The following is a 16,072-nucleotide window of genomic DNA, read 5'->3' as shown; positions in this document are numbered from 1 at the left end:
CTGAATAACATTAATAATATTTTCATCTTTAAAAAAATCCAATTTTTTGTAGCTGAAAATTTTAATATAAGTAATATAGTTACGCAAAATTTTTTGTATTTGTTACTTTACGCTAGGATAGTCCATAAAAAGTTATTTTGCAGCAAACAATATACAGCTTAACGATTTGCAAGCTGAGTAAGCTGTTTTAAAATTGCTCAATTTGTATACGGTTTTCCAGAATAGCTTGAGTTATAAAACTTATAAGCAACTATAATCATAAGGTACTAATTATATATTCTGTGCTATAACCCGGCTATGTTAAAAATAAAATAGACTACATGACGCCCGCAATTCCGTTGCGCAAAAATTCATTATTACTAGCTAAAAGCCGAGCTTTGTGAGGGCTCGCGTCGTCACACCTTGACTGACTGATGATAGCACATCTACATATAAATAAAAATTACTATGTTAAAGCACAAACCAATAGGCATGATAGTTTTTCCGTGAAGTGTACCACAAAATGTACAGGTTGTGAGATATACTAGGGCTCGCTTCGCTCGTCCTGCTAAATGCGAAAGTGTGTCTGTCTGTCAGTTACCTCTTTATACGCTGAATCGATGTTTTTTATGAAATAAGGGGGCAAACGAGCAAACCTGATGGAAAGCAACTTCCGTCGCCCATGGACGCTCGCAACATCAGAAGAGCTGCAGGTGCGTTGCCGGCCTTTTAAGAGGGAATAGGGTAATAGGGGAGGGTGGGGATTAGAAGGGAAGGGAATAGGGGAGGGTAGGGAAGGGAATAGGGTAAAACTCACTTACTCGGCGAAACACAGCGCAAGCGCTGTTTCACGCCGGTATTCTGTGAGAAAATGGTATTTCTCCGGTCGAGCCGGCCCATTCGTGCCGAAGCATGGCTCTCCCACGTCTAATGTTGGTGAAGTTTGGTACGAAGATACTTTTATCCCGGAAAAAATGTACGGTTCTCGCGCGATAAACGAATTTTACCGCAACGGAGTTTCAGGTGTCTTCTAGTATACCTATACGTAGACTAAAATCATTACCCTTCTTTTTAACTTCGTCGCAGAGTAAAAATAACATAATAATTATAAAGTAACATTATACTATAGAAGCCTTCGCTCCTAATATCATTACGTAATCGTATAATAGGATCATAATGGTAAGCGCTTTGCTTTATAATGGCCCCACACCGGTTTCGGTGACAGTGGCCGGTTTCATTGAAACCAGGCTAGATACGAAGTAATTATATAGTGCCCTAGTATGTGCGCAGTACACAAGAGCACTCTCTCTTCCTTTACTCTCATAACCCAGTGGGACGGACAACCGACGCGACTGGCGAGAGATCTCGCGCAGAACCGACTTTTATGCTCTGCTTGAACTAGCTGTACCCCGCGACTTTTTTAAATAAAATCTTGCAGGAACCGTGCATTTTCGCGCGATAAAAGTAGCCTATGTCTTTCCCCGTGGTCTACTCTATATCTAGGCAACATTTTATTAAAATCGGATGAATGAATGAATTCAATAAGTATAGGGACTGATGGCGTCATTTTTAGGTTTCCTTGTTCAAATGTTAAAAACGGGACGCTGTCTGTATGTCATCAAATTGTATCTAAAAACCGTGATTGGACACTTGAAAATTGCACAAATGTTGCTTTAAAAACTGACTGTTTTTCCTTAAGAAACAGGCGTTCTTTTACTTTAAAAACAGGACATTTTTTAAAGCAACATTAATAAATATTGTGTTTTTGTGCTTTTTCCAATGACTGGTACTGTCCAATCTACTAGTCATTTGCCTTAAGTAATTCTGTTGCAGCTACTGTAACAATAAAATAAATAAATAATATGTGTGACACTCGGGGACTGCCGTGGTAAAGACATTGCAGTTAGCAGCTAGTCTATCCGCATACGTCAGCTAGTCGCATATTATACACAAACACCGAGCTGAAGTCTGCCGAACCGAAAACAACGTTAGATGAATGTTAGGTGCTTTTCGTTACGGGAGTTTCTTGATTCGGTCAGAGCCCACGATAAAAGCTATGCGATAGCTTAAAATTAAGGGGACTAAAATTCAAGCTAATTAAAAAATTACTGCACAGAGTCTATCAATTTCTATTTGCACTTGGCAATTTTTCCCGAGTACCGAAATCACCCAGTGTTTTCGGCATCTATAACTGCCCCGGGACAGGGCAGGCCGAATGGATACGAGAATAACCGAATTTCATACGTGGGAGAGCCATGCTTCGGTACGAATGGGCCGGCTCGACCGGATAAATACCGCGTTCTCACAGAAAACCGGCGTGAAACAGCGCTTGCGCTGTTTCACGCCGAGTGAGTGAGTTTACCGGAGGCCCAATCCCCTAACCCCTACCCTATTCCCTTCCCTACCCTCAACTATTCCCTTCCCTTCCCTTCCCTACCCTCCCCTATTACCCTATTCCCTCTTAAAAGGCCGGCAACGCACCTGCAGCTCTTCTGATGCTGCGAGTGTCCATGGGCGACGGAAGTTGCTTTCCATCAGGTGACCCGTTTGCTCGTTTGCCCACTTATTTCATAAAAAAAACCGAAGTTTAAATTACTACTTATACTACATACTAAATCCAAGTGCTTCGTGGATCACCGGTTTTTTTCGGCTATTTCCGTATCCATTCGACCTGCCCTGCCTACCCTGCCCCGGGGCAGTTCTAGCTGATGTAACATAAAGTAAAACAAAATATTGTATCTTTCATAAACTTATTTAAAATACTTACCTGCATACCTTATAGTTTATACTTTATACTATTACCTTACCGATTTTAAAAGAGTGCCCAATACAACGCTGATAAAAAGTTTTAACATCGATAAAAGATATATTTTATGCTGACGTCATACATGAAAAGAGACAGAAAATAAGCAAAAGAGAGAAAATTAAGGCGACGTCGTAAATTTTCTTTTTTGGCAGACTTCACCGCTACTCTTTTGTTTGTCGAATAAAGTATCCGTTGTCATGGCAACCTATTTATGTAATGGTCTGTAAAAGCTATTCTGTGTAGTTGTAAGTAAAATTACTTTATAAAAGTCAAGTGCGAGTTGGACTCGCGCACGAAGGTAATAGAGCAAAAAATAGCAAAAAATGTGTTTATCCAGGGAGCCCACTTGTAGTGGAGATTGTTAACTGAATCTATTATTAGACAAAAGAAACAAATAAACCACCACTTTTCAAAAGTTTATGTTTTACTAGTTTTACAACTATTGCATTAAATATTACACCAAAACTACGAATGAAAAAAAAAAGATGGCGGTCGTGAAAAAAAATGTGTCACTTTTAAAAATTTGACATGGGCGCGTTCTGTTACACTTTTAATTATTTCTTATTATTATCAATTTTATTTTGTTTCTAGTATTTTTTGTTATGGCGGCAACAGAAATGCACAATCGGTTAAAATTTCCTGGAGCCAGACAGACAGACAGACAGCGAAGTCTTGGGAAAAGGGGCCTGACTTTACCCTTTGAGAACGGAATCCATCAATACAAAATATGTATGTAATTGTCGACACGTGTAACCCATTGTACAATTGAAAATAGTGGAAAATTTGGGTTTATCTATTTCCAGTGATTTTATCAGTTTAATATTAAGATTCCTATCCTTACTATTAAAGTTCGGGGGTTGTTTTTAAATATCTGGGGGCACGGTAGTTCCCCCGCCAAGACGAGCCAAGCGAAGCAGAGGGGCATAAGTAAATATGTATGGCTTGACTGTTTCGTTACGTAAGTAACGAAACAGTCAAGTAAACATCAGAAACTAATTAATATTCGCATTACCTCTACGACGGTAGCGAAACGGCGAAGCCATACATACATATTTATTGATATGTAGATATGTAGAATTTGTTGAAGAGTCGGTACAGTTAGGCCGTGTAGATCCAGAAGCTTGGCTCTACATGAGATCTGATTTTTCACAGGGCAAACCTTATGTGGTCGTCTTGGTAACATTTTACATGACATTTTTTTGGTGGGATTTTAATTTAATATTACGAAAGTAATGAGATTTTTCAATTTGTCCTCGTCTGAATCATTTTGTATCAATACTTTTTAGGCTTTAACCTTTCTGATAAAACTTTGCGTGTCGCACGCAACGTGTCACGGAAATAAATGTCTGCCAATAGCATCGGAAAAATATACCCGTCAAGTATAATTATTATCATCAGTCGCACCCTATTTTATAAACCTTGAGACGAGTCAGAATTCCTATGACGTAGGTATCTCATGGTTTAGCTTTAACTTTATATATAGATATACGTGGGAGAGCAATCTTTGGACGGCACGAATGGCCGTCTCGACCGGAGAAATACCACGTTCTCACAGAAAACCGGCGTGAAGCAGCGCTTGCGCTGTGTTTCGCCGAGTGTGTGAGTTTACCGGAGGCCCAATACCCTACCCTATTCCCTTCCCTTCCCTTCGCTACCCTTCCCTATTACCCCATTCCCTTGCCCCCTTATTTCATAAAAAAAAAGTTATTTCTATTACACATTGTATTAATATGCTTAGATCTTTAAAACTACGTAACTGATTTGGCAAAAAAACCTTAAAAATACTCGCTGTCATACTAGTCAATATAATTAACACTAACTAAAGCGCTTCACAGAATCCAGGCAAGCGTGTAATAGGCTAAACTAGACTTAGTAATCTAGTGTTTATAGTTATTACCTAGTATTAACTAGGTAATAAGTACTAATAGTTTTAAGATTTAGAATATAAACCTGGGATATACTTTGGATTTTCTTGCTGTACTATCTATAAAGTTAACGCTCGACTAGACCTATGAGATTGCTTAAGGCGTCGCCTTGATAATTTGGCTGTAGCGATATCGAATTTTCTCAGCAATAACTAAAGCTAAGAAATTAAAGTTCATTGTCAGTATTCATCATGTCTTTATCTTTGAATTACCCATAGCATAACACGATTGGTCAACTTTTATAAAACAGAATATTCAATCAAAAAGACCTCTGTAAAAAAAGGGATTCTAATTTTGCCAACAGACGAGAGTGATTTAAGCTTCCAAAATTTGTACATAGATTGGTTCAAGCATACACTTTAATTTGTCCATAGCTTATATGAAACATATTTATGATTTTTAAATTACGCGACAAAAACCATTTTGTCGTTTACGCCTTTTCCATTTCTTGCTGTTCCATTTCTTGTTTTCTTTCTTCTTCTAGGTGCAATATAAAACATATCCAACACGATTTTTTACTTTACCGTGTCACCTTAAATGCGCCGTTGAATTGCGTACACACACGTATAATATGATCAAGATGATCACCAGTACGTATCCAACATAGGCGTATGTGGAGAGGCACCATAATATGCATACTGATGATGAAAATCTCATATTACATGTTCATAATATTATGGTAGTAAAACCTTATGACTTCTTTTATTATTTCGCGGGAAAAACAATATGCTATAAGAAATTATTACAGAATGAATGGACTATTATATAGTTAGAATGCTTATCAAAATTATAATACCGTTATACAGTGTATAATAAGATTTTCTTTAGATAAAATGTTTAGCCATTTAATCTGTGAGTGTCATCCATATCCAATATATAAAATTCTCATGTCACAGGGTGCGTGGTTGAACACCTCTGAAACTGCTCGACCGATTTTCGTGAATCTTAGCGAGCATATCGGCTAGGGTTAAGAATCGGACAACATCTATTTTTATATTCATAAGTGCATTTGTTGAATAAATAATACTAAATTATTACAACTCGCGACTGACGGCGACCATTGTTTGTGCGACGGGATAGCGATGGACGTTGCCATGGTGCCATACTTATTTAGTCACTTCAATAAAATAATATGAGCGAAATACTTTATATGGCAAAACAACGTTTGCCGGGAATGCTAATGACTATTATAAATGCGAAAGTGTGTCGGTCTGTTTGTCTGTTACCTCTTTACGCTAAAATCGCAGAACCGTTTGTGGTAAAATTTTGTATACAGATACTTTAAGTCCCGGAAAAGGACACAGAATACTTTTTATCCCGGAAAAATGTACGGCTCCCGAGCGGTAAACGTTTTTCTCAGCAATGACTACAGCTAAGAAATTAAAGTTCATTGTCAGTATTCATCATGTCTTTGTCTTTGAATTACCCATAGCATAACAGGATTGGTCAACTTTTATAACACAGAATAATCAATCAAAAAGACCTCTGTAAAATAGGGATTCCTATTTTGCCAACAGAGGAGAATGATTTAAGCTTCCAAAATTTGTACATAAATTGGTTCAAGCATACACTTTAATTTGCCCATAGCTTATATGAAATGTAATGTGGTTTTTAAATTACGCGAAAAAAACATTTTGTCGCTTACGCCCTTTACATTTTTTGCTGTTCCATTGCTTGTTTTCTATGATAGGCCGGCCCGGCCTCTCATAGAAGCGACGATGCAGGTGTCGTGTAATAGGTATTTTATTAATTTCATGTGGTTCAAGCAATGGGAAAAAGCTTGTTTATATTAGAGTTGCAGATAAATGTCTTTCTTTATATTTCCTGTTTTTCACTGTTCATTACTTAAGTACCTTCGATACTGCGATAGTTACAGAGATTGTGAAAATGTGACAGACTGACTTATTGTTACTAGTCACGAAACGCACGATCACGATAAAACGTACCTTATCACAAGTCAACAAGTCTTAAATTAGATTGGTCGATTGAAAGGTGTGTTGTGTCATTGGAGTATGTTATTTATATCACTATAATAAGGTTCAAATTGGCTCTTTGTTTTAGGAATAATTTACTTAGGAAGGATATTCTTCTTATGACGATTTTTTTTTTTATGAAATAAGGGGGCAAACGAGCAAACGGGTCACCTGATGGAAAGCAACTTCCGTCGCCCATGGACACTCGTAGCATCAGAAGAGCTGCAGGTGCGTTGCCGGCCTTTTAAGGAGTAATAGGGGAGGGTACGGAAAGGAATAGGGGAGGGTACGGAAGGAAATAGGGGAGGGTAGGGAAAGGAAAAGGGTAGGGGATTTGGGCCTCCGGTAAACTCACTCACTCGGCGAAACACAGCGGAAGCGCTGTTTCACGCCGGTTTTCTGTGAGGACGTGGTATTTCTCCGGTCGAGCCGGCCCATTCGTGCCGAAGCATGGCTCTCCCACGTCAAAAATTTTTTTTGATTGTGAAAGATTGTGTATTTTGTCATTAAGTTTGATGATCATGTCCTTGTAGTCCACTCAAAATATAATATAAAAAAATCTCGTGTCACAGTTTTCGTTGCCATACTCCTCCGAAACGGCTTGACCGATTCTCATGAAATTTTGTGAGCATGTTGAGTAGGTCTGAGAATCGGCCAACATCTATTTTTCATACCAAAAATTATTTATATGACAAAACAACGATTGCCGGGACAGCTAGTAATAATTAAATTTATGTTAAGAAAGTTTTCAAACATTATTATGATATTGGTGATTTAGGTAATGTTTTACTTGACATAATGTTATATTTCTCTAATATTCTGAATGCGAAAGTGTATCTGTTTGTACGTTTGTTTGTGGTGGCAACGAACATCCTTACATAAAGCTCTTCTATCTGCCTGTCTTATACCACTTCACGCCCAAACCATTGAACCGATTTTGCTGAAATTTGGTATGGAGATACTTTGAGTCCCGGGGTAGGACTTAGGATACTTTTTATCTCGGAAAAATGTACGGTTCCCGCGCGATAAACGAATTTGGGCGCAACGGAGTTGTGGGAGCCATAGTGCTTACATAAAGTGTTTATATATGCATGTCTTTTATCTTTTCACGCCTAAACGGCTAAACCAATTTAGATCAAAAGAACAATGGCCAAATCGTACCAGGTGGGCGGTGGCGTCCCGATATGCCATTAGTATCAAAAATTCTCTAATATTTTAAGGCATCGAAAATCATTAGAAATGTGTCTATAAATAGCCACAAAAAAAAGATCAATATATTTTAGTTTCGTTATGTTCTGACAGCCGGCGATCATTCGCATTCGTTCTATTATTTGGGTAATACTCTAGGAAAAATTGAAATAATTAGAAACGAGATCGCCGAATATACACTTGTAGGCCACACCGCAGTCGGGAAAAAGGTAGTTCTTAAGTCTAACCTCAAAATAATTGTAAACGTTATTAATTATTATAAAAAATCGTGGCTATTTAGACATAATTCTCAAACGGAATTATGTTTAGAGCATAAGAACAACCAAATCTAACTATAGTTTATTTTGGGACATCAAAAATAAAAGTCGAGTCCAGCTCCTATACAAATTTGGCCATGATTCTTTGGTGTGGAGGTACTCTAAGATCCGGGACAGGACATAGGACAGTTTAAAATGCGGCAAAATGTACGGTTCTCACTCCATAAACGTTTCTTGCACAACGGATTTGCGGATATCACCAGCGGGGCTAAAATGGTCACATTTAGCAATTCCTCTCAATCAATTCAGCAAATGAATTGTCAAAACTGTCAAACTGACAAATATCAAATTATTTAGTACGAATTACCAAAGTGCGACAAGGGTTTAAATGAACGTGGGCGGGGGCGCTGCTGGTGAAGGAGAACTGTCAAAAATGACGTTTTTGTATGATGACAGCGTTAGTTCCTTTTTTCGCCACGTTCATTTAAAGCCTTGTCGAGCTGTAGACAAATTGCAAGCAGACTTGCATTTTGCGATTTAAAAAAAGTGAATCATATTATAATTCATAATATGATTCTCCAAAGCGACCATTCTAGCCCCGCTGTTGGTTGCACAAACGGTGATCAACATATGAGAGATTTCTGTCGATTTCACAAAGGAACAGAACAATTTTCTCGTTTCGTGACCAGAGTAACAAATATCTTACATATTTCTCTCGGCAAATGTACAGAAAGATAGTCGATTGCGGGGAAATTGAAATGATTTCGAACAGAAATAGAGAAAATAAATTGCATTCAGCGCAACGCAAACATATTTTAATACTAGATGACGCCCGCAACTCCGTTGCGTCAAAACTCGTTTATCGCGCGGGAACCGTACATTTTTCCGGGACAAAAAGTATCCTGTGTCCTTTCCCGGGACTCAAAGTATCTCTATACCAAATTTTAAAAAAATCAGTTCAGCGGTTTGGACGTCAAAATTTGACAGACAGACATACACACTTTCGCATTTATAATATTAGTATGGATTATAAATTTTGTCGCAACGAAAACTCTCCTTTTGTCCTTTCTCGTCTCTCAAAGATACTTTGAAATTTCTAAATAAATTGGTTAAGGCGTTCAGGCGTGAAAAAGTTACAGACAGCATTTTTCACTGATTTATTATTCCCTCTTAAAAGGCCGGCAACGCACCTGTAGCTCTTCTGATGCTGCGAGTGTCCATGGGCAACGGAAGTTGCTTTCCATCAGGTGATCCGTTTGCTCGTTTGCCCCCATATCTCATTAAAAACATTTACTGGCGAACTCAGAGACTTACTTTATTGACTTTACTGTACTCGCCTAAACATGGCGGTAGCGGTCATTGACTACCTGTCAAAAACTTGTCATTTCCTATACAAAGCCGCGATTGACAACATCTGACACTTCATTGTCAATCGCGGTTTACATAGAAAATGACAAGTTTTTGACAGGGAGTCAATGACCGCTAATGAACTTTAATTTCATGAGATTTTTACATAAACTATATACATTTTTAGTCAAACTCTTCATTTACTTAAAGTTAAGTAATCGCTGAACGTTAGTTAAGTAGATACAAAGAAATTGAACTAGATTATAGTGCCTAATACAATAGGAATCAATGCAACAGCACTTAGGTAATGTAAACATCTAGAACTCAATCACACGTCCCAGAGGGCTAGGTGCCCTAAATAATTTATGGCTAGATGCACTAGATTTAGACGTATATTGGTATAAATAATTTTAAATAAATAAATAAATAAACGTTTATTCTGCCACCATTAAATGTTACACATGTGACATATGACATAATATAGGTATTATATACAGAACTGATATAAACAAGAACAAAATTAAAAATTAACCTATTTTACCTATAATCTACAGCTACAGCTAATTCATACATAAAAACTATCACAGGTAAACAAAAAAGAAAAAAACAATTAATGTAGGTATTGATAGCACAATTATAGCACGCCAGTGTAACACCCAAGTGTGCAGAAACGGAGACCACTCAGGTTAAGACAACCGAACAGTCGTCCCTGATCTTCCGTGGACCCCTTATTTTCGGGCTGAGGACAAGCAGATGGAAGCTATATTTTAAAATTATAATATAATATTATATAAAAGACTTAGACATAATAGAGTGTTGAAAAATATAATTATAGATTCTAATACACATTAGACCAATGAAAGAATACATAATATACAGATACTAGATAGATAATATTGTTACTTGTTACATTATTATAGATATACCATAATATTGCATGTGTTGTGTATTTTTAAGTATGCCGGTAATATAGACGTAACAATATAATAATATGTTCTATAGTATGTATGAAAAAGGACTAACATTTTATTTTAAGTCATATTTTTCATTCATGAGGCGAACTACTACGCTACTCACACATGCATATTATGTTACACAAGCACAAACAGCACGGCCAGTATTATTATGCACAAGATGACGCCTACAACTCCGTTGCGCCAAAATTCGTTTGCCCGGAATAAAAAGTATCCTATGTCTGTGGCGGTACCCACAATTCGCCTAACATTCCTGCATCGCGCTATCGAAGTTTCGGAGAACGGCAAGATATATACAACGTCTGAAATAACGTCAGTGGGCTTCGGCCTGACCGAGCATGCTATCTCGCTCGGTCGGAAGATCTTCCTTTTCGGCCGCCACTAACAACGTTAAATGTCCTTTCCCGGGACTTAAAGTATCTCCCACCTAATAGGAAAATCGGTGATGCGGCTCCAAGAGGTAACAGTAAGACACTCAGATACTCTTTCCCATTTATATGGATATGGGTGCTTACTGTATACATAATAATGTCTTTTACAGACATCGCCAAAACCTCAATTCATCATTCTGTACTCAATCTTCATAATTTCGAATTCTGTACCAGACTCAAAAATTGAAGTTATTTTTTCATATAGCTTAAGCTAACTGTAAAGTTAACCTCCCTTTTTGGAAGTCGGTTAAAATACGCAATGAACCTAATTTTGCTTCATCACCTAAAACGCTAGCATGCTAGCATAATTACACTAAAATCGAGCTTTTCCGTGACTTGCCACGAAAGTCTAATTATGCTGAGTGCATTGATTAAGTGGAAGGGAACTGAAGACGATAATTCCGGAAAGTTTTCCAAGTTCCAAAAGCTTTATTTCACTGTTTGATTAAAGACTGCTGTAGATTCGATTGCTTTTGTTCTTGGAGAATTAAAATAAAATCGGCCAAGTGCGAGTCGGACTCGCGCACGAAGGGTTCCGTACCGTTATAGAGCAAAAGTAAGCTGCCACAATTTGTATGGGAGCCCCCCTCATTTGTTTATTTTATTTTTAAATATTATTATTAATTATTAAAGTACACATATAAAAAAGCAAGTGCCTATAATTGTTACCATTATTGAAATCGAGCAAAAAAGGGCAAAAACATCACGTTTCTTGTATGGGAGCCCCCCTTCATTTTATTTTTAGTACTTATTTGTTGTTGTGGCGGCAACAAAAATACACAATCTGTGAAAATATCAGAAGTCTAGCTATAGCTGTTTTTGCGATACAGCCTGCTGATAGACAGACGGACAGACAGACGAAACGATGTGTTGATAATAGGGTCCCGTTTTTACCCTTTTGGGTACGGAACCCTAAAAACAAGTGTCAAAACTCTAAGTTTATTCCCCTTTTTATTATCGACCTAACTACGACGACCTAAGCATTCTGATCCTGACATTTATTAGTGTCTAAACCATGCCGAAGATACGCGGCTGTAGCTCGGCTTGATTCCGCCTGCAATGTATTTTAAATTACCGATGACACACCATGCTGAAATTACGTCGCGTTATATTGTATGCGTAGCGCGTTGCTGACGTAATCATGCCGAACTTCGGCCGCGTATTTTCGGCCTAGTGTGTTTAGACACAGAGTTTTGTACAGATTTTTTTTATTTCTTTTTTAGTTTATTTTTATATTGACAAATATATCATGTCCAGAGTTTTAAAATATTCAACGACGGGTACATCTTGTGATTTACACTTGGCCTATAATTTCTTAACTTTCAAAATCTTTGTTGTTGGGTATATTTTGTGTTTCGAAATAAGGATGTTCTAAATCAAGACAATAATGAGTCCCACGAGGAAGGTGACAAGACGTCTCGAATTAACGCCATTAAGAGTTAAAATGTTCCCTGAAGAGCCTTTGAATTTGGAGAAAATATAAATTATGAATAACAATCTCACCTTTTCCTTATATTTGAACTTTTGTGTATGTTCTCTTTATATGAATTTTTAACCTCATCTAAAAAAGAGGGATGTTATACGTTTGACTATTCTATCTCTTTGTGCTTATAACCTTTCATGGAGTGGATAAATCCAAATTTACCATCACTGGGTGGGCTACAGATGACAAACTATTGCTTGGAACATTCTCAAACAAAAAAAAAAAAACTACCACGATACAATGAACTCACAGACAGTCACTTTAAAGTTATAACGTGTTCATAAAGTTATATACGTTGGAGAGCCATGCTTCGGCACAAATGGGCCGGCTCGACCGATGAAATACCACGTTCTCACAGAAAACCGGCGCAAAACAGCGCTTGCGCTGTGTTTCGCCGAGTGAGTGAGTTTACCGGAGGCCCAATACCCTACCCTCTACTATTCCCTTTCCTTCCCATCCCTACCCTCCCCTATTACCCTATACCCTCATAAAAGGCCGGCAACGCACCTGCAGCTCTTCTGATTCTGCGAGTGTCCATGGGAGACGGAAGTAGCTTTCCATCAGGTGACCTGTTTGCTCGTTTGCCCCCTTATTTCATAAAAAAATAACACTTATTTAAGTCAGGGGTTAAAAAATATTCGTCAGCCAATATCCGAAACTTATCCTTTCCTTACTTGAATAAACATTAAAATAAAGTTTTCTTCCTCAGAAGACAAGTCAAAAGAAACCAAGCAGGGAGAGACGTCCGAAGAGGAGGCAGCTCGGAAGATCCAGGCGGCGTTCAGGGGACACCAGACAAGGAAGTCCATCATGAAGTCCGCCAAGCCCGAGCCGGAGCCGACCAGGGCGGAGCTGGAGGCGGAGTTCAGAGCTGATGATAAAGGTAGGTGGAAGATGTTTAGTCAAATGGAGGTAGGTGGAAAATGTTTAGTCCAGCATGAAGGTAGGTGGAATATTTTTAGTCCAGCATGAAGGTAGGTGGAATATGTTTAGTCCAGCATGTAGGTAGGTGGAATATGTTTAGTCCATCATGAAGGTAGTTGGAATATGTTTAGTGAAAAGAGGTATTTTTTTAAAGGAAGCTTCATGAAAAGGGATAATTTCGGTGGGAAATGTTTTTGATAATGTGAAGCATCTTTTTCAGCAGAAGGAGCTATTTTAACCGATTTAAAAAAAGAGGTTATCAATTCGACGCGTATGTATTTGTAATATTTCCAGAACTGTATTTTTAACTGAAGCTTCTGTCAAGAGGCTATTTCTGGCTAAACCTATTTAAGGCAAACGCTATATAGCTATGTCCTTTTCTGAGACTCAAAAAATCTATGCACATTCTTTGTAATTTGTATGCACCGAGTTTAATCAAAACTGGTGGCTGGTTTAAACGTGAAAAGGTAACAGATAGATTTTCGCATTTGTAACATAAGGACAGATATCCAGATGATTATTTTATCTCACGATGAAAAGTGCTCACTCTCTCTTAAAAATCTCTGCTCAAGAGGGTAAAGAGACACTTATTCCTTCGATGATGTCACGCTCTTTGATGCTCCCGTCACGTTTAATCCCGAAAAACCCGTAATATCCGGAATTCCATTATCCGTTTTTGGCCCAATTAGGTCTGCATGTTAATATTACAGTAGGACTTTGTAGTAGTATTAATATACAATGAGATTGCAGTCTGAATACATAATGGCGGCCTGTTTGCGGGCTGTTCTGTAAAGAAAATGAACGTAAATATAGTTTGCCAGGGATTATTTTCGAGGTTATGTACAATATTAAGCTGATGCGGCTTATGAAAAGCTAGAGGATTTAGAATGAGCAGGTTGTTAGAATCAAGGACTCCACGTGTATAGAAGCTACGAGCATACTTTTTGGGCTAATTAGAAGTAAAAACAGTATTTCGCATGAACCGTACATTTTTCCGCCTTGAGGTGACACCGCGTTAAAGTAAAAATCGCTTGTTTTCTATGAGGACATAGGAAAATGAAATGGAACAGCAAGAAATGGTAAAGGCGTAAGCGACAAAATCGTTTTTGTCGCGTTATTTAAAAACCATAAAAATATTTCATATAAGCTATGGGCAAATTATAGTGTATGCTTGAACTAATCTATGTACTAATTTTGGAGGCTTAATTCACCCTCCTCTGTTGGAAAATTAGAATCTCTGTTTTTATAGAGGTATTTTTGATAAATTATATCTGTGTTATAAAAGTTGACCAATCGTGTTATGCTATGGGTAATTCAAAGATAAAGACATGATGAATATTGACGATGAACTTAAATTTCTTAGCTTTAGTCATTGTTGAGAAAAATCGATATCGCTGCAGCCAATTAACAAGGCGTCAGCTTAAAATATCTTAAATTGTGCCCCGTGCTATTACTATCTCCACGCCAAATTTGAGCAAAATCGTTTCAGCTGTTTGAGCTTTTAAAGAGGTTACAAGCAGACAGACAGACACACTTTCGCATTTATAATATTAGTAATAATAATAATAGCTCCCGCACCGGTTTCGGTGACCACGCGGTGGCCGGTTTCATTGAAACCAGGCCAGCTACGCAGGAGTAATTTTATAGTGCCCAAGTGTGTGCGCAGGTCACAAGAGTACTCTCTATTCCTTTACTCTCATAACCCAGTGGGACGGACGACCGACACGACCGGCGAGAGATCAGGCGCAGGACCGAATTTTTACATACCCATCCGACACGTCATCTTACTTGTCAGACAATCAGGTGATCAGCCTGCACTGTCCTAACCAAACTTGGAAATAACATGTTTCCAACGCGGGAATCGAATCCACGACCTCCGAGTCAAGAGCCGCGCTCTATACCTAGACCATGGAGGCATATTAGTATGGATATTAGTGAACAAAGTCACGTAAAACAGCCAATCGGTATATAGAAGCCATATTCACGTTATAATACTTTAATCTTACAAGAAAACAAACCACGACATAAGCACTGGTAATAGGATAACGTTTGTGTTCGACTTGACTGCGTTTATCACCATCACCACCATCATCATCATCACCTTTAATATCATTAACACCAACACCATCATTGTTATTGCCATCATTTACATAACGTTTTTTGTCAATATTATCATCAAAATGATTATCCACTAGATAACTCAGTTGCGCCAAAACTTGTTTATCGCGCGGGGACCGTACATTTCCGGGAATAAAAAGTATGCTATGTCCTTTCTCGGGTCTCAAAGTATCTTCATGCCAATTTTCAGCAAAATCGGTTCAGTGGTTTGGACGTGAAGAGGTTACAGACAGACAGACAGTCAGACACACTTTCGCATTTATAATATTTTACTAGATGATGCCCGCAACTCCGTTGCGCCAAAATTCGGTTATTGCGCGGGAACCGTACATTTTTCCGGGATAAAAAGTATCCTATGTCCTTTCCCGGGACTCAAAGTATCTCCATGCCAAATTTCAGCAGAATCGGTTCACCGGTTTGAGCGTGAAGAGGTAACAGACAGACAGACACACTTTCGAATTTATAATATTAGTATGGATTAGTGTGGATATGAAGTTTAGTAAAGTATGGATAGTATTTAAATTACAAGCTTTACCTTCATCATCACTATCATTAAAATCATCATTTACAACTGTTTAATCTAGATATCACCAGCATAATTTACTCGTACGGGAACATTACGATCATCAGAATCTTGACTATAATT

At 38.0% G+C, this 16,072-nt stretch overlaps 1 protein-coding gene across 1 annotated transcript in view; it reads left to right on the top strand.

The window, feature by feature from the left end:
* LOC121738254 (sperm surface protein Sp17) overlaps nt 1-16,072 on the top strand; it is a 135,250-nt gene that overhangs the window by 43,853 nt on the left and 75,325 nt on the right. Inside the window, exon 3 of the mRNA XM_042130207.1 lies at nt 13,094-13,267. Coding sequence (XP_041986141.1) covers nt 13,094-13,267 — 174 coding nt within the window. The remainder of the gene's footprint in view (nt 1-13,093; nt 13,268-16,072) is intronic.

Source organism: Aricia agestis, chromosome 22, assembly GCF_905147365.1.
Source record: "Aricia agestis chromosome 22, ilAriAges1.1, whole genome shotgun sequence".
Lineage (NCBI taxonomy): Eukaryota > Metazoa > Arthropoda > Insecta > Lepidoptera > Lycaenidae > Aricia > Aricia agestis.
The sequence above is the reverse complement of the archived record's forward strand: the minus strand, read 5'-3'. Positions and strand labels throughout refer to the sequence as shown.